General features: G+C 36.6%; 1 protein-coding gene across 5 annotated transcripts in view; it reads right to left on the bottom strand.

Moving 5' to 3' along the window:
* Positions 1–22,316, bottom strand: part of MAP3K4 (mitogen-activated protein kinase kinase kinase 4) — a 66,772-nt gene that overhangs the window by 20,157 nt on the left and 24,299 nt on the right. For 3 of the 5 annotated variants that reach the window (XM_069852189.1, XM_069852192.1, XM_069852194.1), the window contains exons 4-15: positions 19,021–19,260; positions 15,766–15,912; positions 13,219–13,376; positions 12,711–12,827; positions 12,186–12,285; positions 12,013–12,096; positions 9,521–9,787; positions 8,121–8,270; positions 6,968–7,129; positions 5,802–5,935; positions 2,738–2,816; positions 1,762–1,840 (exon numbers count right to left, since the gene is read on the bottom strand). In XM_069852189.1, the coding sequence (XP_069708290.1) occupies positions 1,762–1,840; positions 2,738–2,816; positions 5,802–5,935; positions 6,968–7,129; positions 8,121–8,270; positions 9,521–9,787; positions 12,013–12,096; positions 12,186–12,285; positions 12,711–12,827; positions 13,219–13,376; positions 15,766–15,912; positions 19,021–19,260 (1,717 nt within the window). The remainder of the gene's footprint in view (positions 1–1,761; positions 1,841–2,737; positions 2,817–5,801; positions 5,936–6,967; positions 7,130–8,120; positions 8,271–9,520; positions 9,788–12,012; positions 12,097–12,185; positions 12,286–12,710; positions 12,828–13,218; positions 13,377–15,765; positions 15,913–19,020; positions 19,261–22,316) is intronic. The other 2 variants (XM_069852190.1, XM_069852193.1) reach the window with 1 other exon arrangement.

The following is a 22,316-nucleotide window of genomic DNA, read 5'->3' as shown; positions in this document are numbered from 1 at the left end:
CTTTTGCATCAGAATTAGTACTCCCCAAAATAACTGAAAGCCAATTTAAGTGAGAAAAACCCACACATGATGGTTTTATCAATACTAATGCCCCCCATGACAGTCTGCCCCAAGAAAGTGGTATAAAGGGACAGGGTCAAAGCTAAATGAACAGTCTTTGTCCTTGTGCCTAGCTCATTCAGTGCCCCTAAGAGTTGTCTGCACTGTTTTCCCCTTCCCTCAACCCGTCCTTAATTAGCCAGAAAAATATTGTGGCAGTCACATTGCAAGATAGCTGATATGCTCATCAAAACATTAATCCATACTTTCTGCCAGGCTGGGTTAATCAGAGGAAACTGAAATTCTGCTTGTTTGCATGACCGGGTCTAGTAAAGATGCCAGGGCCAGGTACTGGTTGTCCTGTTATAATTGTCAAGGACACTAGCACAAGACCAAGAAGGCAGAACATAACCCATTCAAGTGGACACGAAAACACCAGAACACTCCCAGCTAGCCAGCAGCATAAATGCAACTGGATCCTCAGCTTTGGGAAAATGAGTAACGATCATTGCCAGTTTAAGTCTCTCAACAAGGTATGCAAATGGAACTAGGAATTCTTACTTTTCTCCTGATCACAAGATAGAAAGGGGTATCTGCAATATAACTAAAACTGCACCATGGTTGCAGGTATTTATTTCACATCTTGAAATTTCACCCTGCTCTTCAAGTCTGTGCTACCATAACCCTGAGCCAAAAGCTGTCAAGTCATTTAGTTTGGGTAATCTGCTGTGTCTGCAATAGTATTTATAAGAGTTACAGTACGTTGGGATAATCAGGCAAGTGATTTACTCAGAAAGGGCCTTCCTCTGAAAAATATTATCAAAAGTGAATGTACAGTACAGAACTTGTCTAAAGTTTATTTTAGAATATGTTTCTTTCCAAGGATTGGAGTGACTTTCCCTGAAAGGTTTCTCAGCAAAAAGAGTTTCTCATCAAAATTATATCAATAGTGAAACTTTCCTGAAATACGGCAAAACTACCTCTTGCCTGAGTCAAATTACCTTCCCTTCATGTCTTCTGCCATCAATCCTGTCCAAGAAGTGGATATCAGGAGAATGAAAAGACATGGTATTTTGCAAGTTAAACCAGTCAATGGACTTGGAAGAAGACAGAAACAATGCTGAGAAAGAGATACCTAAAATGGAAACACAACTGAGGAAACATCGCTTTCTCAAGATAAAAAATGAAATACGTTGATTTCACTCTAGTGTCAAAAATATTTTTTGCACTATGACAAATTTTGTGATATTGGAGAACTATTTCCCACAGCTCTATCATCAAGCCCTCATAGATGAAGCTCCTCTGTACCTCAATATACACAAAGTCCATCAGAAGTGTAAATATCTGCAGTGCCATAATTAAATTTTGTGAGAGGGAGCTGTAACTGCTTCCTTAAAGTAATAATCACTTCTTTACCCAACCTTTTAAAAAGAAGAAAAAAAAAACCAAAAAACCCAAAATCCTTTTCCAAAAGATCACTAAGACTTCAGAGGAATTCAAGGACAAAATTGGAAGAAAACATCTGTAAAGCTTTTAAATTTCTTGAGTAAAACCATGATGTATTTACACTTTATCAGGCAATAATGGTTTCACATTAACAATCACAAAGAACTTAAAAATCCTTTTATTGATATTCCTAGCATTCTACAATTACTTTACAATCAAAATTCTGTAACAGCAGCAGCAAAACTCCAGAATAAATGCCAGTAACTTCTGCCTTACCAAGGTACAAACCTGTAACAGGACTGTGAGGTTTTCCAATAACATGGCCAATGCATTCATTCATCAGAGCTTGTAAACTCTAGAAAAGACAAACAGGAAAAGTTGTGATGTTACGTTACAAGAGAGTTGACAGTCATATGGTAAAGCTGGTAAAATGACACTTCAAAAGCTACAGTGTTAGTGTATTTCAAATACAAGTCATTTAGGTAGACAACCCTTTCCCAAAAACACATGGGACTAAAACATAACTTGCCTAAAAATTCTTCATAAAAACCATATGTAAAAAAGAGTGAAGTATATAGTTTCTGTATTATGCAAGATTAATGTGGTTGGCATTTCATAACACATCTTGAAATTAATAATAATCAGAGGTGTTGACACTCACATTCTGCTATTTTGCAGCAACTGTGCTTTTGCTTCCCTGTAGTACTTTATCAAGATCAGAGAAATAAATTCTCAGAATTTTATTTCCCCAGGAAAACAAAGAAGGCAGAGCACAAAAAAGCCAGGTTTAGTCTACTATTTTTACATAGTAAAACCAGAAAAAAGGTGGCCTGAAGTCTGTTAAACGGCACAATTTGAAAAAACTATCTTTAAACAGTTGTGATTCACACCCGTAAATGAACTCTGGCTGCTAACTGAGCCTCTGAAGCTTATATCCAGAAATTTATTATGACAACTATAACTTGTACCTCTGTAGGAAATGTGCTGTAAAATTTATCAAGAGACAAAAGGAGGTAGCCTCCCAGGATAGTACCAGCCACTTGTCAGCAATCTGAAACCATTAATGTCTAAGCATACTCTGCTCAGTATCTTACAAACTGAAGAGACAGCAACATCACCAGTTATGTAACTGTTTCAGAACAGCATTTTTATTCAGACATAGCTGTAAAACAAAAAAAATCCCTGATAATATACACTGATAGCTTCACATGCATTTAGAAATAAACAACACGCAGAAAAACTTATTCCATACCAAGAAGTCATCTTCTGGGAGAGCTGAAATAAATGCTGGCTCAATGGCTTGAAGAAAATCAAAACCTTGAGTTGCCCACCTATCTCAAAAAAAAGAAAAGACAGAAAATTAATTGCTCTTCAGCCAAACACATCATGACAGTTTCAACAACACCCAAGAACAGTAAATGGCAGTTACTTATTTTTCCTTTGGAAAATATAATAAAATCTTTATAAGGAAATGGACCAATATACGTAAGACTTACTATAGTTAGCTTGTATTAATATTTGTTCAGCTATATTTGGATAAAGTCTGATTTTGAAGGCAACCTGAAAAAGTTAAACCACATATCTAAAAGAATAGTCTAAATGCCTCTTGAACACAGAGAGGCCTGGGGCTTTAACCACTTCCCTGGTGAGCTCGTACCAGTGCTTGATCACTCTTCTCAGTGAAGAATTTTTTCCTAATATCTAATATGATCTTATCTTAACAGAGCTTTAAGCTGTTCCCTCAAGTCCTATCACCGTATACCAGAGAGATGAGATCAACACTATCCTCTCTGCTCCCTCTCATAAGGAAGTTGTAGACAGCAAAAGGGTCACCCCTCAGTCTCCTCTTCTCTAAGCTAAACAAACCTAGTATTCTCAGTCACTCCTCATAAGTCTTGCCTTCTAGTCCTTTCACCAACCTCGTTATATTTACTTCCTTCTTATATTGTGGAACCCAGAAGTGCACACAGTACTTGAGGGGAGGCTGTACCAATGCCAGTTATGGTGGGACAGTCACTTCTATCAGCCAGTTAGCTACACTGTGCCTAATGCACCCAGGATACAGTTGGTCCTTCTGGGCCCCAGGGCACATTGTTGGCTCACATGGGATTCTGATTGATGGCAAGTTCCAAGATCCCCTTTCTGCAGGGCTGCACTCCAACCTCTTGGCACCCAATCTATAGTTATTACCCTACCCCAAGTACAAAACCTGGCTTTTGTCCTTGTTAAGTCTCATAAGGTTGGTTATTGCTCAGCACTCAGTCATATAGTATATTCAAGATCTCTTTGTAAGGCCCTTCTATTCTTGAGGGAATCAACGGCTCCCTCCTAATTTAGTATCATCGGTGAACTTACTTAGTATGTACTCAACTCCTGTGTGCAGATCATTGATAAAAATATTGGAGAGAATTGGCCCTAAAATTTAGACCTGAGGAACACCCTAGTGACTGGCCACCAGCCAGATGTTACATCATTCACTCCAACTCGTTGAGCCCAACTCTTCACCCATCATATTGTGCACATGCCTAGCTGTACACTGGACAACTTGACCAGAAGGATATTGCAAGATATTATCAAAAGCTTTGCTAAAATATTAAAAAACCTATTAAAACCAAACAAAAATACATTACAAAAACTAAAAAAACCAAACCCCCAAACACAACCACATCTACTGCCCTCTCTTTGTCCGCTAGGTGGATAAGCTTGTCATAAAAGGATATTTAGTAAGGCATGGCTTGCCCTCCATGAACCTATGTTAACTTTCACCAATGACTCCCAAAATAATCAGTTCCAGATAAAATTATGGAGAAGTTTAGACTGAAAGGTCTATAATTACCAGGGTCTTTCTTGCCTTACCTGAGAACTGGAATAACATCTGCTAGCTTCCAGTCAAGAAGGACCTCACCAGATTTCCAAGACCATTGATGAATAAAAAAAAGAGGTCTTGCAATAACATTGGCCACCTTCTTCAGTATCTTGCAATTAATTTCATTAGGCCCCATAGACTGGTGTGCATTCCACTGCAGCAGCAAATCTCGTACAAGTTGGAAGTCATCTGGGAGCATACCACTCCCCTAGTCACAAGTCCTCCAACCCAGGGCTCAAGGGGTCCCAGGCCCCATCATTTGTGCTAAAGACAGAGGCTAAGAACGCATTATGTCTCTGCTTCACCTTCACCCTGTTTGTGAGGTGACCAGTATCCTCAAGTAATGGACCAATGTCATCTTTAGTTCTCCTTTTCCCGATAACACACTTTAAAAAGCCTTTTAAGTTGTTTTGGTTTGGATCAGGGATTTTTGCTCCCTTTTGTGTTTAAGATTAGCACACCAAGCCAACTAACCTATCCACACATGGCTTGCCCCACCCATTCTTTCATCCTCCTCTTTCATCAAACACAACAAACCATCTTCAGGATAGACTGATTAGCCCTTTACTTTAAGGAAATAAAACTATCACTGGCATACTTATCTGTGCTAGCAGATCACACAAGGTACCTATTTTAATGCAAAATAATTCTATTATTTTCAGATATACCAGATGCAAAAGGCTGCAAAACCACCTAAACAAATCACGTAATGGTATAATTCTGCTTGCGGCAGATTCTCAGTTCTTCTGTTTACATCCGCAAAGTGATCTAACTCACTTTTTTTATTAGTGTCTAGCAGCAGAGTGTCACAGCAGAAGACTGTAAGCACAATCTGAGAAGCCTTTGGGACAACTACGGACCACAAAGTACTCTGGGCTACAACAAAAAATGTCTACAAACACATCCATTACTGCAATTATAAAACTGAAATTTCACCGGAGTAGAAACACTTCTTCCTCATCTGTGAGGCAAACTTTATATGCTTTCAGAAAGGACTAACAAGAGGGCTTCTAAAGGAGGCTGAAGCTCCCATATGTAAGTACATAGCTCCCGCAGCTGGCACAAAACAATACTTCTCTCTGTATAAGGCCTAGGGAATGACTGTTGCATATTCTGCATTCTTTATTGACTCCTGATCACATAGCACTTTTTTCCAACCTAATGACCCTTATCTAAAGTTTTTTAATTGTCTGGGTCCAACCACCTCCACTTCTTCTAAGCACTTTCCATCAGCTAAGGCAAAATGTTCCACAAAATCTTTTGCTAAGCAGTTGGCATGTTCACTTCACTTTATGTATTTACTATTCAAACTGCTTTCAAAATTTAAGAGCCAGAAGCATCAGTAGTTCAGAAGAACTACATCTGAACAATAAAGCATTATTCACCATATGAAAAGTCCTGCATGATATTTAGACACAATCCACTACTGCAGTAACGAGTTGGCTGTTACCTGGGTCGAGTGCCTCGGCCACTCTCACATTTTGTTAGCACATAATTCATCCATTTTCTGGCAAAGCTGATATACTTGTCTCCAATTTTCTGCCTGAATTCTCCAGACATCAGACGAACAACTTCTTTATGGTACTATAAGAAACTAAAGATTACTTTTCACGTATTAATAAGAACAAGAATAGCATTTGCAATATCCACTGCAGTATTCACAGGCTAACAAAACACTACAGCATAGTAACAGTCACAGTCACATCCTATTCTCAAACAAAATTATTTTAGGCAAGTAGTTGTTTATTTATAGAAAAAAACATAATGAGAAAGTATTCAACATTAAATGTGTTACAGTGAGAGGCAGCACTTGAGCCATATCGCATTCTTATGTGTATATTGCTCAAGTGCTGAAGCTTACAAGTATACACATCATTTAAGGAACATCCTACATAAATGCTCAAGTTCTGTAATCAGAAATTCAACTGCAAAGTAGTGTTTATTTTTAGTTCTATTACAGGTAACATTAGGGCATTAAGAAGTTACATATATTTAAAGAAGTTAAACAGAAACACCAGCTGTTTTTCTTAAGACCGTCCTTAGAAGTATACTAGAGTAGAATATAACCTTAAAAAACTTTTACAAAGCTCACAGGAACAAAATACTGAAATTGTATACTTAAAGCACCTCAACATGATACTTCCTCATCAGCACTCTAAGGAAGGCACTCAAAAGCTATATTTACTGCATCAAAGAATTACCGTAACTTTTGAAAGAATGGCTCATATTACAGTATTATTGTACTCCAGACTGAAAAACTGGGAGAAGACAAGTTACACAATGACATTCAATATCAAAGGATATTTCTTCTGATTTCATCTAAAATGTTGCCAAGTAGCAGTGCCTACAAGGCTACACCTGAATTCATAAAATTCTGAAAGCTTTTTAGAGCTCCAGGCACTGCTAATTGCAATCAGAATTTAACATATCTATCTGTTCTTTTTCAATCACTTTCACGTAAAATTTCTGTGGCAACACATTTTTTTATGATCTTCTGCTAGAATCCTTCTTCTTTCCACAGTTATAGTTACCTTATATTCACCAACGCAAACCCAGAAATTTTAATTAGTTCTTACCAAAACTATAAAACAAACGTGTCATTTTTTGTTTCCTTACCTCAAATCCAAAATTATAACCCTGAATCATGGCTTCCCTATAGTATTGCTGCAAAGTGGCAGATTCAGATTCATCAACTTCAGCATCAAACTCAGATGTGAACATGTGATCAACTCTGTCAATGGCACCGCTTATCTTATTGCATAGCTGTAATGCATCATTCTGAATAACAACAAAAGGATGGGGAGGACATCACATTACTATTGTTTTTATTCTACAGTTGACAAGACTAAGGCAAACATGAAATTAACAATTTCATTACTTTAAATGGAAACGTACTTCAATGCCATCACAATTCATTCAGTCCTGGAAAAACAAAAACTCCCCAGCAATCACACTAAGCAAGTCTTATACTTAACTGAAGTATCACAATTAAGTGTGTTTGCTTGAGTGAAATTAACTTTAAAAAATAAAGACAGTGAAGGAAAAAACAAACAAACAAAAATCTTGGACAGACAAGAATAGAGAAAATGAGTACTTGTAATGTGACTAAGCCTTTGGTTGCGTTTTTACTCTGACAAGTGGGCACAGCTTCTGTTGAACTCAGGGGGAAGCGTAGGGACCTGACATAGCAACTTCAACCTAACAGATCTTTGCTCTTCTGGGTCCTCCAAAACAAACAAAGGAAACCCTACCAAAGAAAACCCTCATCCAACAAAAACCCCACCAGAACAATGAAAAAAATCCCCACCCACACTAAAAACAAAAGAAGGGGAAAAAAAAGAAAGACCTACCCACTTTTACATCACAAAGCAGACATTTTCTCCAAATATGGAAAGAAGTTATTTCTTGCAGATCATGAATTTTGACAGAATTTATTTTTATGAAATCAAACACTTCCTTTCAATTCAATAGTGTTCTCATGTGGAGACATATTTATTCTGTCGCTTTTAATATTTCTATCTCATTATGGACTGGTTTCTCCCTTACTCAGTGCAAACATGATTACTCCAATATTGATTAAAAAATACAATCACAAGTTCTTGGCAAAAAAAGAACTAAAACTGTACTGAAAGTACAGTGCATAAAGGTTGCATAAATTACAATTGCAGAATACATCATTAGTACTGCAATCAAGTCTACTTACAATTTTTACTTAATAGTGAGGAAAGTACAATCAATTTTGACTGAGATAATCTCAGAAATTGCTTACCTTTAGCTGTTGTAGAGCTTTGGCGATGACTGGTTGGCTGGATGTCTGTTCCTGGCGCAAAGATATGAGCCCTTCAATAGACTGCTGGAAAGCTTTTCTCTGACTCACAAGGTGGGCAGATTGAATGACTACAAGTAGGAGATTATCAACCTAGGAATACAAGATCTCTAGTTCTTATAAACAAAATCCTCTCTATAAAAACATGTCCCATATCAGCAAATTCCAACTGTTCAGGTTTTCTTTATTTTTATTTTAAAATATGAAAGACCTCTCCTGTTGCCCTTCATGAAAATCTTTAATTCACATAGAAAAACTTAATGCTGGCAACTGCACTTGATAAACATTTTCTCTAGTTTGCAATCAAAATGTTTTCTAAAAACACAGGATACAATCTTTCCAAAGGATTTTTACTTCCTAACCTTTCAATATTGGATTTTTAAAAATTAATGAAACAGCACCACACACATGCATGTATAAACACATACATAAACACAGTGTTTTATGTGCATTTACATACATGAGATAGAATACCATTTGCAAACCAAATTCCATGTTTTGTTGTTTTAATTTTCTGATATCCAATAAAGTTCTAAGCAATTTTTCAGTCTGGAGACCAGACAAACAAGAAGTAACATGCTTGCATGTTAAAAAAAGCTGTATGTACAGGAGCGACTTTTTCACTACAGCCCTCTGAATGCTAGAGGCCAGGCACAGTGCCATGGAAAGCCACTCTGTTCCATGGACGGCACAGCCCATTTATGGTAGGGACTCAAGGAATTGGATGACACACTAAAAGGAAAATTCACTTAGCTTAACGTAAAGATACGAGAACAGGAGGAACAGGGAGCTGGCAGCTGTCTCAGTGGCTAAAACATAGCAGAACGGCTGGCAGGGAACTCTTGTTGGCTTGGGATGAAGGGAAGTATGACTAGAAAGATTTTTTTTTTTCCTGCAGAACTGTTGAACATCTAGTATCTTCCACAGAAATTTAACTTTAAACATCAATACATCCAAGATCGAAAGTAACTGGTTTCATGTTTCGTCATGTGGCAAGTACACAACCACCACATGTTCTTGGAGACTGGTGGCTTCTTAATAAAATGTACAGTCTTCAAGTCCTATCCACATTTCTGACACTGAATACCCAACTACATACAGAAAGCATCTCTTTATTATAAAAATCCAGCTCTGAAAAATGCACCTTGTAGAGATTAATCCTTTTAAGAAATGCAGGTATTAACTAAGAAGCAATCCTATCCTTGAACTTGACTTGCCATAACCTATGAAAGGACACATGCCTCACTTAGAATTACTGTGGTTCATCTGAAATGATGAGCATTCATAGAAGTGTGGAGATCACAAATGGAGATGAGGGTAGTAGCTGATGGGGAGAAACCCACCTGCATGGTTCGCAGCGTATCAACAGTTTCTACTTGTGGCACAACTTTGACCGGCTGACCCTCCCATGCACTCCAGCTGTCATCTAATTCATGGTCTTTATCACTGTGTTTGGTCATTAGTAAATAAGCATCATATGCAACCTCATCTGAATCCTTTGAGCAATCTTTTCCAGCAGCTGCATTGAGAAGCTGTAATATCACAGATTTTTCCCCTGCAATACTATTTGGTACAAATACTTGTAAATTCTCGAGTCCAGGGATTTGTACCTGTATTAAAAATTAAAAATATACCTAATGAGTGAATCTTATGTATCACGTAAGACGGTGAGATAGATAAACGTCATCTCATTTAAGCAACAAGGAGAGTTTCCACTTTAGACAGCAGTACAATGTATGTACATACATTCAGCCATTTTTGTAGTAAAAGTCAAAATGCACTGTAAGAAATTATTTGTCTTCAAATCTGCTAAATCACAAATATTCAGTGACATCTTTCCTTGATCCTTCTACATATTCTTCTAGAGGAATTTTGTTACAAAGTCTGATTTAACATATATATGTGTACATATGTATGCATATATAAAATATAAATACATGATATTTAAAGAAGTAAATTAATCAAGACTAGTTTAACAACGTGTGCTTCATAAGTCTTAAGACTGGAACATTAAAAGAAGAAAAATTTAATGAGAAAAATTTAATCTCTAAGAATCCACATAACATTTCTCAAGGGCTATAGAAGAGTAAGGAAAACTATGGTTAAATAAGTAACAGTTATTCTTTTAATATTCATGAAAGAGAGATTAATTAAGTCCAATAAGAGTGTTCCCTTTTAGCAAAATACTACTTATACTACTTCAAAACTGCTTTTGCATAAGTAGCAATACCGTAACCAAGTCAGGCATCAGAATCAGACCCTTAAGACAGTAAAATAGTTCATGCCTGTGATTTGACATGAGATAACAGACTTAGTGAAGCTTAATTCTTGTTTTTCAGAGTCTGATGTTACCAAGCAAAGACAAAACACTAGACTCAGTACTATTACAATTAGGCAGCCATATATTATAATTAAAGCCATTAAAACCGATAAGTCAATGTGAAAACTGGGTGTTTGTTACTGACAGCTAAAATAGTTTAGTAAAACTAATGAGCATCCGATTGAAAAGGCTGTTACAAATTTAAGCTCCCTAAATGATGTTAGAGGGCCAAAATGAAGTGTTAATCACACACCAAAATGTGTCATTTTAAGTGGTGAAAAAAAGGGGAGAGGTAATGCACACATAAAGAGGGATAAATCCTGAGATCCAAATAATCTACCTGGATTATTTAACCAGATTTTTGATACTTCATTTTTTTTCTTCAATACATGCACATAAGAACAATGATACTATACTAAACAACTAAAGGTCTATCAAATTTAATACTGTGTCTTAAAGCATCCAAGAGTAGATAACTGGGTAAAAATATTTTTTAAAAGTAAACTTATACATTAGAAGTAAATATTTTTTAAATTAAACAAATATTTCCCACATTATTCTCTCACTCTTAAACAATTCACAAACCAGGGTCCTATTGCGTCAGATTTTTCGTCCACATATTTAACACCCCTTTATGAACTTCTCTTCTATGAGCTTGCCAGTCTCCCTTTGAACCAATTTCTACTTTTAGAAATCATTTATTCTATCATGCAAAAGTTAGCATATTATTTCCCCAATTGAGACTACACGTATAAAATGTATGGAAGTTAAAAAAAAAAAAAACCAAAACAAAACCAACAGATTCAAATAAATGTGATCTGTTGAACAATTAATTTATTTAAATTCAAACTACAACAAAGTCTTGTTGACCTAAGAATTTTCAGGGAATAAAGTGCAGAACCATAAATGTGGGAATTTACAGTGCAGCAAATATTGGGCACTAAGAGTTTAACCTGCTTCTGCTGTAGGACAATTTTCTAGCAAACATTATTCTGGAACAGAACACATTCCTTGCATTTCTCACATCCTTAGCACTCTCAAGGATGCTCACGAGAGCAGCCTTCCACTATACTACTGTTGCTTTATAAAAGTATACAAAAATACAGGCTCATAATCCAAGATTATCTACTTAAACACGTCCATTTACTGATATATCTTTTTACTTCACACTTCAAAGCATTTACTTTCATAACACTCCTTATTAAGTATTATTACTCCCCTCTCCCAAATGAGTAAGTATTATTGAAGTAAAATGGCTTTCATAAGTCACAAGTAGAATTTTTGAAAGACAAGGAATTAGACATCGATTTCCCAAAACATAGATTAGCATTCTCACTTATACAAACACAGGTAGAAAAAATAACATTACTGTCACAATTCAATATTAAACACGTGACTTTTTAGCTGTTGAGTTTAGATCCTGCATTAAAAAAATTGAAGAGTATGCCAATAAATATCCTTTATCATTTTGCATAGCATCCCCACTCTACTTTCATGCCTCTAAACAGACTTTACCTTCACATACTCTTTTGTTTTCAGAGAGTTCAGAAGATCTCGCACAGAGGCTGACAATGCAAATTCTGCTGCTATTTCAAGGTCCTACAAACAGTGACAAAAAAAAGAATATGCTTTCAGATCAAATGTCTTTAAACCACACAGTTAGGAAAAGTCTCTACCTTTTAACTTACCTTCCTCAGCATTTTAGCAAAACCAAGAGCTTTGGAGGCCCTTTCTCTAGCTTCATGAAACAGCTCTTTGAGTGCTCGGCTGGTCTCTATAACAGACCTCCTGAAACATTGGTAAGAATGAAGTGACAATAAATCATGTTGTGTTTACATAGCTATTAGGAAATAAGAATTATTTACGTATTTGTCAATAGAAAAAGCATAGAAAAGATAAATATTTACAAGCAGCTGACTGAAAGAAATTGAACTTTGGCACAGTTTTGAAAAGGATATAAAAACTGAATTTAAAAGAACGTTACATAAATAATCTCTGAGATCATGAGCTAAAAAGACAATTACTAGACTTTAAATGAACAAAATGATGGTTCAGTACTACTACATACAAAAGTATCAGCAATAAAGTCTATGGAGGCTTTCATTGACAAAGTTTCCATTCTACAAAGTAAAACACACTATATACACCTGCCAGGAGTATAGAAACGTAAGCAAACATGTTTATTATTATTATTAAACCAAAGAGCTTCATACCTGATTTCATCTGATGCGATACTGTCATCAGCACTGGCCCAAAACTCATCACAACTGTCTTGTAGCCCAGAATCTAAAAATATTCCTGTAGATTTCAGCAGCATTCCTGCAATATCACTGTGACAACAGAAATGGTTGAATTTCAGAGTCTTACTCAGATAGTATGGCACCTTAAGCTGCTTCCTACTCAGTCCAACACAGGAGAGATGTTGCCAAATCTGCCTGTAGTAACAGGCAGCATCCTGGGGGCTCTCACTTATTCTGCGTGCACAGGCTAGCACGAGTGGGGACTTTCCACAGAAGCAATCATTCCTGCTATAGCTAGAGTAGGAACGATATGCATTTATTGTATCCTACTTCTAGAGCCATAGTCAAGATTCCATAAATTCACAAAGGCTGCTTATCGAGGTCCTAAGAAGCCCAATCTGGGAACCCTGAACAAGTGCTGACTTGAATACATATTTGGTACAAATCAGCACCATAAGCAGAGCAATTAAATAAAACTCACCAGAATAATTTTCCAGCTTGAGCTTCACCTCCTCTTATATAAGGAGTTATTTCTTTGGTGAAATTCCATTCTTCCTCCAACAGATTTTTTAAACTATGAGATGCTTGAGGTAACTGCTGCAGCATTTGGATCCAGCTTCGCATATAATCAAAGTAAACCTGCACATGGAAATACATAACTTTAAAAGAAATTGTTACACAAAGTGTAATTAAAGAGTATAACTTCTTAAAAAAAAATCTCAATATTATAAAATTTGCAGAAAACATTTCAACAAGATTTTTTGTTTGCTATGACTGAAAATGCACTGCAAGTTTCCTTACAAAAGATGTGATTTAGGGCTTGGGAAGTAGAAAGTGCTACTGAAGTACTGAATACTATGCCTTCATAATACTTTTCCTTGCTGAAGGAATACCCACAGTGGCAAGAGTTTTTGGAGATGAACTACTGAAAAATAGCTTCCAATTCTTTTATTAACCAGCTTGCTCCAAAAGGATTTATCTGAACATGTGTGTCTCAATCTGGGTAAGTGCAGTGAGCAGGCTTCTCAGATGCTACATTATACTTTGTGTTAATTTATATGAAATCTTACCTCTAACTTCTATTTAATAATTATTCTTCTAAAACAACATAAAAATCCAGGTAAACAACTCTTCTTTAAACATCTGCCCCCTAGAAACACACTGAATGTAAAAAAATCAGGCGCAATAGGGTTTAGTTCAATAATTCATAACATCAAGCAATGAAGTCAGTTGTTCTTCCGTTATCCACCAAAGCTGTAACCCCGTCACAGAAGGCCACCAAATTTGTCAGGCATGATTTGCCCTTAGTGAAACCATGTTGGTTGTCATCAGTCACCTCCTTATTTTCCATGAGCCTTAGTATAGGTTCCAAGGAGATCTGCTTCACGACCTTGCTGGGCTCAGAAGTGAGACTGACCAGACTGTAGTTCCCTGGGTCTTCATTATTCCTCTTTTTAACAACAGAGTTTGTTTCTTGTTTTCCAGTCAGTGGGAACTTCACCAGACTGCCACGACTCCTCTAGTATGATGAATATTGGTTGAGCAACTTCATCCACTAGTTCCCTCAGGATCTGCAGATCCAACTCATCAAGTCCCATAGATGTGGGCATCTTCAGTTTCTTTAGATGGTCTCACACCTGTTTCCTGCTGGAAAGGACCCACATTTTCCCTAGTTTTCCTTTTACCATCGATGTACCTACAGAAGCTTTTCCTGTTGTACTTGATGTCCGTGGCCAGATATAATTCTACCAAGGCTTTAGCTTTCCTAACCCCATCCCTGGCTGCTCAAACAATTTCCCTGTATTCCTCCAAGACTTCCTTTTTGTGTTTGAGTTGGTCCAGGAGCAACTTGTTCATAATGCAGGCCTTCTGGAGTTTTTGCCTTGACTTCCTCTTGGGTCGGATGTATCACTCCTGCACCTGGAGGACGCTATTCTTGAATATTCACCAGCTTTCTCAGGCCTCTCTTTCCTCCAAGGGTTCATCCCATGGTACTCTATCAAGTAGGTCCCTGAAGAGGCCAAAGTCTGTTCTCCTGAGGACAAAGTCTTTCCCTCCTCTTTTCTTTCCTTTTTCCTATGCTGGGGTCCCCAGAGCTGAACACAGTACTCCAGATGGGGTCAGATGAGAGTACAGCAGATAAAGAGAACTTTAAAACCTTACTCTGTGTTAGGCAGGTACTGTGTTCCAATAGTTGCAGAACGTAGCTCCATTCTGGACTTCATTTTATTAGTCTTTCACTTGTAACCTAATTCCTCTTCCAGTATTCTTTCTAGCTACCTTGACCGCCCACGCACACAGTCCACAGGAAAACACAGAGTTCCACACCTGACCCCTCATTAATACTTTCTTAACCTTCTGAATTCACACAAGTATTCTCTATCCCTCTTTTCAATCCAGATCAGTTTTTCAGCTTGAGGTATATCTTGCGTCTTTTATCTCCAGAATAGCAAGGAGAAAGCTCAAAGTCATAAAAGAATAAAACTTAGTCACATCCATGGGAACAGTAACTTAAACTAAACTTACTAAAGAATATTTAATTTTTAATTCCACATCTTTCAGAGGCTAAGTCCATGTCTTGAAAACACTTCATGCTTAACTCATTGCAAAAATGAATACACATTAAAAATAAGGTATCATTAATAGATAAATGCAGTACCCAGCCAGTCAAACAATTGTATTTGGTTTTGGTTTTTTTACTCCATACTAAAAGGTTATTAAAAGTTTAGTTTTAATGTATGGAATTTACAGTTCTATTTATCAACCATCATCCAGGCAATTTACATACATACTAGACCACAGTCCATTAAAAAAAAAAATTAGTATTGCTAAAATCACTGCTAAAATGGAAACAGCTTACTGTGTTACCTTTACAAGTCCACTAAAACAATAAAAACAAGTTCAAGTAGCACAGCAACAACAAAAACAGCAAAACCTTTACTCAACAGGGACAACAGATTTCTATTGGCAGCATTCCAATTAATACACTTACTGGAACTAAAAATATTTTCTCCTTTTTGAAGCTTACCATTAACATCTTATGCAGGTCCTCTTCAAAAGAATCAATGTTGCAATCAATCTTTTGTAAGTCATCTAACACCTCCCGTAACATAAACTGGTAATATTGCTTCATTAACAGGCCACCTTTCAGAACCTCTTTACACTCTCTCACTAGCTGCAAGAGAAAAAGTCAAAAACTGCCATCAGTCACCACATTATCTCCCTGGGAAGTGAAAGCTTGATTTGTCATTCCACTGTCTAGATATATTAATCATTACATAATTTATACAGCTTTTAGAAATTAATACAGTATCTCTACATGTCTACAGGAAAGATGGCAATTAAGTAATTCTTGACAACTAGTGACATCAAACCATCTGCCACTTACCTGTAAAATGGAAATGTAAGCAAATGGTTCAGACTTCATTGCCTGCCGGCAAGCAAGCAACTTAGTGCACAGTTTAAAAGTTTGGAGGTGTACAAGAGGGCTCATAATCATCACATCACCAGCTTAAGTGGAAACAAGTCAGGAATAACATGCAATGTGTTTGACAGGCTTAAAGAGAAATTTAATTAATTTCGAAGAGAAATGTTTTACTAGAGGAAATAACTGTCAACCTATTGTGCAGGTGCCCAGAACTCAAACTTGTACAAGCCCTGAAAACAGCTGGTGTTTCTTCTGTTGTTTCCCTGCTCACAGCTAACATAAGTTATCTCTTCAACAGTAGAAGTGGTCACTTCTGGCCAAACGTCTGTCACGCCTCCCTGAAAGCTTACAGTTTTAACTTATTTGAAGAAACACAACAGCCACAGACAGGGCAGTACACAATCAGCAGGAACACTTTCAAATCTACACTAACAAATGCCTTCCTTTCAGGAGTCCTTCTAGTGCTAAGCCTGTATTCTTCTAAATTATTATTTCTCCAGGTCTGACAATCCCTGACCTTTGTTGAACAACAACTTCACTAAATTGAGAGTCTGACTGGAAAAAGGTGAATTCACTTGTCAGGTCGGAAAGAAAAGAACTGCTGGTTGGTTAGTCTGCTTTTTAAAATTTTCTAGTATGCCTATCCTGACAAGAATATTATATCAATATAGTGGACTCAATGCATGAGAAATTATAATGGCATGAAAGCAAAAAAACATACACTAATATTATTAATAGGACAAGAGTCTTTGTAATCTCTTACAGACCAGAACACATTATGCTGAGCTCCCCGGCACGTAGGGGAAACACGGGTAATATTCTGAACTCTGTAGTTTGACACTTAACAATAGTTAGATGAAAGCAGGAGGGGAGAAAGTAGGTTTTTATAGGGTGGAAATCCAATAATTACTCATTTACATCCCTAAGGTGTCATATTTAAACACGAATGCAAATTCTTAGCTTTCCACTCAAACACATTCAGCGTACTCTGTGTTAATTTACTGGGGTTTTCTGCCCTTGAATCCACAAAAGAAAAACATAACTTGATCAAAGATTTTAAAATTGGTACTTCACTACCCATTACTCACAAGACAGACTTGACTTGGCAATATCACTTAACGCTTTACTGTATAGTATGGTGTATCTTACAGACACAAGCAAAGTTCACTTCTAAAAATTGCAAAGCATAATATTTAACCATTTCAAAATAAAATACTTTCAAAACTTTGTTAAAAGTACAATTTGTTTGTTTGTTTAAATAATACTGCTACACAGTGATGTGCAGTGTGACTGAAATAAAGAACACAGGATTAACAAGAAACCCTGCAGTGCTAATTTTAAGTGTCAACTTTTGGAACTGAAACTCACAAGGCAATAGGCAAACAAAAAATAAGGTCTGTAATGAGCACACTAAAGAATGTGCAGCTTAAACTGAAAATACCACTATTACTGGTTTGTCTCTCAGATTGCTTTTTGTTTAGGGAGTTTGTACAAGAAATTATTTTCTGCAAAAGAGGCGGGGCAGGTCACACAGCCTTCAGGGTACTGTAGTTTAGAGCAAGAAAGTTTCCTAAGTTTTCTAAGTTTTGGTGGCTTTCTTTGTGTTGGAGAAGTATTGGAATCTCTTTTACTTGAAGTGTTCATGATATGGCCTAACACAGCCCTGTATAACCTAATATAGGACCCAACTTCCACCACAGAAGGTTAGACCAGAATATCTCCAACAAATCACAGTATCTCTGTAATTCTGTAATAGCCTGTGAACTTGCAGGCATAAAAGAGACCCCTAGATTCTGTTTTGAGCCCACTCAAGATTTTAGTAATTATAATTCTTCAGGAAACAAACAGATCTATTTGAGAAATATCTTCCCCTACTCCTTTGCCTGTTCAGAAATATCGCGTGGGACAGCAAGCATTTGCTGAGTTGAATTAAGCTTTTCATTGTAACTAGCAAGGGAGCATACACCATCAAAACAGTCTGTAACAAACACATTGTTTTCCAGGAAGAAAGTACAAGGAGAATACAAAATGTGAGGGCAAAAAATAGCCACAGTCTCTGAGAAAAAAAAAGGATATATTGCATTTTACAATATAGTACGCTATACTTCATTTTCTATGACTCTTGAGATTGAAACTGTAGGTACTGTGCTTTTGAATATAAGGGCATCCAAAGTCCTAGTATACCAAAGGCAGGGAAAAAATAAGGAGGGCAGGGGGAGGAACGAGACTGAAATTTGAGACCATAAAGTAACTTAGCAATTTATTTTGGAGCAGCAGATAAATGGAATGCGAAATCGTTCTCAGCCCAAGAGCTTATATAAATGATTACCTTTAATGACCACCTGATAAAATCCTGATCTGGTTATGCTTGCCTGGGAGCAGGGAGATGACTTCAGACTATTTTAGTATGTCCTGAACTAGACTCTGAAAAAGCATTGATCTGAACAGACTTCATTGTATCAGATAACTACCAGAAAAGAAATCCTCATACAATATACTCAATTAGTGACAAGACTGACAATCTTGGGTTACTACCCATAGAAAATATCAAATTTTTACATGAAACGATATGCCAGGAAATAAGATTTTTTTTTTCATTTTGTTCTTCTTAATCAACTGCCACTATGTGTCCACCATGTCTAAATCAGAGAGGTATGTACGACCAGTTGTTTATTATGCAAAATCCACATCTCCATATACAATACAAGACTATTTAAATAAAGCTATGAAATAATTACACATTGTCATTTTGTAAACTAACTCTCTTTAAACGAACAACCTTTTTAATGAAATGACAAAGAAGTTTCAGGCAGGAAATATAGTAAAAAAGAAAACAAACAATCAGTTGAAGCACACCTGTTTAATACTCAAAAGCGATGGCTCCCCAGCAGGTCTTTGTTCCAACCTTAGCTTGAGACATTCATGGATAACATTGAGAAGGACTCGGCAGAGGACCAAGAATGCAGGTTCAAAAGATGGTAAATCCATAGATTTCAGCTCCTCCCATGAGACAGTGCTGCATTTTTGCTCACAAGGTGGGGAATTTAATAACTGCACATAATCTGAACACAACATGGGATCTGGAAATTCTGAAAACTGTAACGAGAAATAGGTATGAAAAAAAGATACCTGAATTACTTAGGATTTCACATTTATTTAAAGTAGCAGGCACAAAAGTATTTTTAAAAGGCAAGGCTCTATCAAACAGAAAATCAGAGTCTCAAATTCTGTTCTTTTCTTTTTTTAAAGCTAACCATTTAATTTTTTTTTCACTTGAGGATCACCAGGCTGAGGAAAACAATTATGGACCCTTGGGAGTGAACAAAACAAACTCTTACTTTATTGTTTCTGTTTTATAGTGATTAAAGTATCTATTAAAGCTGCAGATCACCTCACTACACTGAAGGAAACTGCCATTTGAAGGCAAGACGGACATACAATTTAGGACTAACATCATATGCAGGAAGAGATATTCAAGTCATTATAGGTTAAAATAGTCCAGAATTTCAAAATATATTTAAATAAATAAATAAATAAGGTCTTACACTAATGACTAGAGAAACAAGCTTGCACTTGGCTATGTTAGATGAGGAGTTTAATTCCTTTTCAAATACGAGTGCATACATAACATGAAACTCCACATTTTAAAGTAATACAATATTCAAGAAAGTATTACTAGCTAAATGAAACAAAAGTATTGAAAAGGTAACTCGTTAACTTTGGTAGATGTTAAGAAACTGGAACTGAAATTAGAAAAAGAAGGTAAAATATAAAGAGATCAAGCTTTTTTTAAGTTAACAGACTTATTTCTCATTTAAATGAAACTTATTTACATTAAATAACACTAGTAATTAGAGAAAATAATTGAAATTACCTGAAATAGAAATCCTAGACATCTGAACAATATACCTTGCAATACCATTCTAAGAAAGCTCTACATGAAGGCACTGTTTCATTTAGGAAGAAAATCTGAACTGCCAAGTGTGCAGCTCCTGAATATAACAACACACTTAATCATCTAAGGAGATTTGTTTCAGATTAAGTTTGTTTTACTCCAATTCTCATTTCACACCTGCTAAATACTTGAATATCCTTCATCCACATAAGGCATAACTAGCATGTTTGAGGTTTTTCTTCAGTGCCAAACTTAAATAACATCATTTCAAAGGAGGGGAGAACACTACCAGAAATTAGATCAAATGAATGCCTGGAAAGTTTAAAAAAACCCACCAAACTAACTAAAACTTAAAAAAAAAATAAAATTCTTTATCCCTTTACACCTGCACATATATTTTTGACATTTGTGCCTGTAATGTTGTACACAGTCAGCTTTCTCTGAAGAGTCAGAAGAAATTACAGTTTTATCAGTGTTTTTATTTGTTAATATTGTGATATTTCTCAACTATCATGAGGGATAGAATGGCATATTCATTACTGTCTAACATTGGCACAAACTCTACTAAGCACTTCAGATTCCCAAGTGGTTTATAAAACTACTAGCTTACTATGTAGAAAAAGCAAACATACACAAGTGGGGATTCCCTCTATCACAGATTCATAGAATGGTCAGAGTAGAAGGGACCTGTGGAGATAGTCTAGTCCAAGCCCCCTGCTAAAGCAGGCTCACCTAGAGCAGGTTGCACAGAAACATCTCCAGGCAGGTTTCAAATATCTCTAGAGAAGGGGACTCCACAACCTCCGTGGACAACCTATTCCAGCATTCTGTTACCCTCACAGTAAAGACGACAACCTCATGTTCCAGTGGAACCTCCTGTGCTCCAGTTTGTGCCTGTTGCCCCTTGTTGGGTCCCTTGGCACCATTGAGAAGAGTCTGGCCCCATCCTCTTGATACCTATCCCTTAGGTATTTATAAGCACCCATAAGGTCCTCCCTCAGTCTTCTCTCCTCCAGGCTAAAGAGACTGAGCTTTTTCAGCCTCTCTTAAGAGAGGTACTCCAGTCCTCTAATCACCTTCATAGACCTCCCACTGAGCTTTCTTGAGCTGGGGAGCTCAGAACCAGACATAGTACTCTGGATGCAGCATCCCTAGGGCACAGGAGAAGGGGAGGATAACCTCCCTCGACCTACTGACCATGGTCTTTTTAACACACTCCAGGATACCAGTGGCCTTGTCCAGGAGGGCACATTGCTGGCTCATTCTCATCTTGGTTGTCAACTAGAACTCCCAGGTCCTTCTCTGCAGAGCTGCTTTCCAGCTGGTCAACCCCAAGCCTGTGTTGGTGCTGCCTTCACTTGCCTTTACATCTAGTTTAGTTGAAGTCTAATCACTAGTTGATCTACGTTTTAAGATCTTAGACAGTGCAGTAATGTCTCCTTTTTACTAAATCTTTTTAAAATAAAGTTACAGCACCAGAACAGCACTAGAGCTAGCAGCTTTTATACAAGAAGTTTTCATTAATAACAGATCATGAAAATACTACACTTTAACAGTACAACAAAATATTTAAGAAATACAATTCTCATGGTGATGCAAGTATAGTGATGAAAAAATTAGTTCTTATAAAAATATTAGAGAACTAACCTGTGAGCTAAAATAACCCAACAACATTGAATAAATGTGTTATTTCATTTTCTAACATTAAGGATAACAGCACATGGCATAACAGCTAAGTATCAGGCACCTAAACTTGTGTTAATCTTAACCTTAATCTCCAGTGGACCAAATCTGAAATGTTTCAGGTGACTACCAAATACTTGTTTGAAAAACCCCAAGAAAACAAAATACAAGCCATTTATTCAGATCATACATAAAATCCATACTCAAAAGTGCAGCCAGCTGAATAAACAAGCAGGATACACGGCCTTAAATATTGTTCTACTAAAACAGCAGCTCTGATTTGGTAAACTAAAATAAGAAATATTAGCCATTTTCTTTAAGAATCAAATCGTACAACTTTCACACAAAACAGATTCTATAGTACCTAGAGCCTTGTTAAAGTATCAGAGCCTCTGCTGAATGAAACTTGTAATTTAAAAGACACTAAAACCAGCTATATGTTTATATATTTATACATGTATGCATTTACATATATTTAAGATGAAATAAGCATTAAAACAGATACAGTGGAAGAATCCAGAAAGCATGTTAGATGAAAGACGGCATTTAACAATAGAAATGAAAGTATGTCCAG

Source organism: Phaenicophaeus curvirostris, chromosome 2 (assembly GCF_032191515.1).
Source record: "Phaenicophaeus curvirostris isolate KB17595 chromosome 2, BPBGC_Pcur_1.0, whole genome shotgun sequence".
Classification (NCBI taxonomy): domain Eukaryota; kingdom Metazoa; phylum Chordata; class Aves; order Cuculiformes; family Cuculidae; genus Phaenicophaeus; species Phaenicophaeus curvirostris.
Note: the sequence above shows the minus strand (reverse complement) of the source record. Positions and strands in the feature narration are given on the sequence as shown.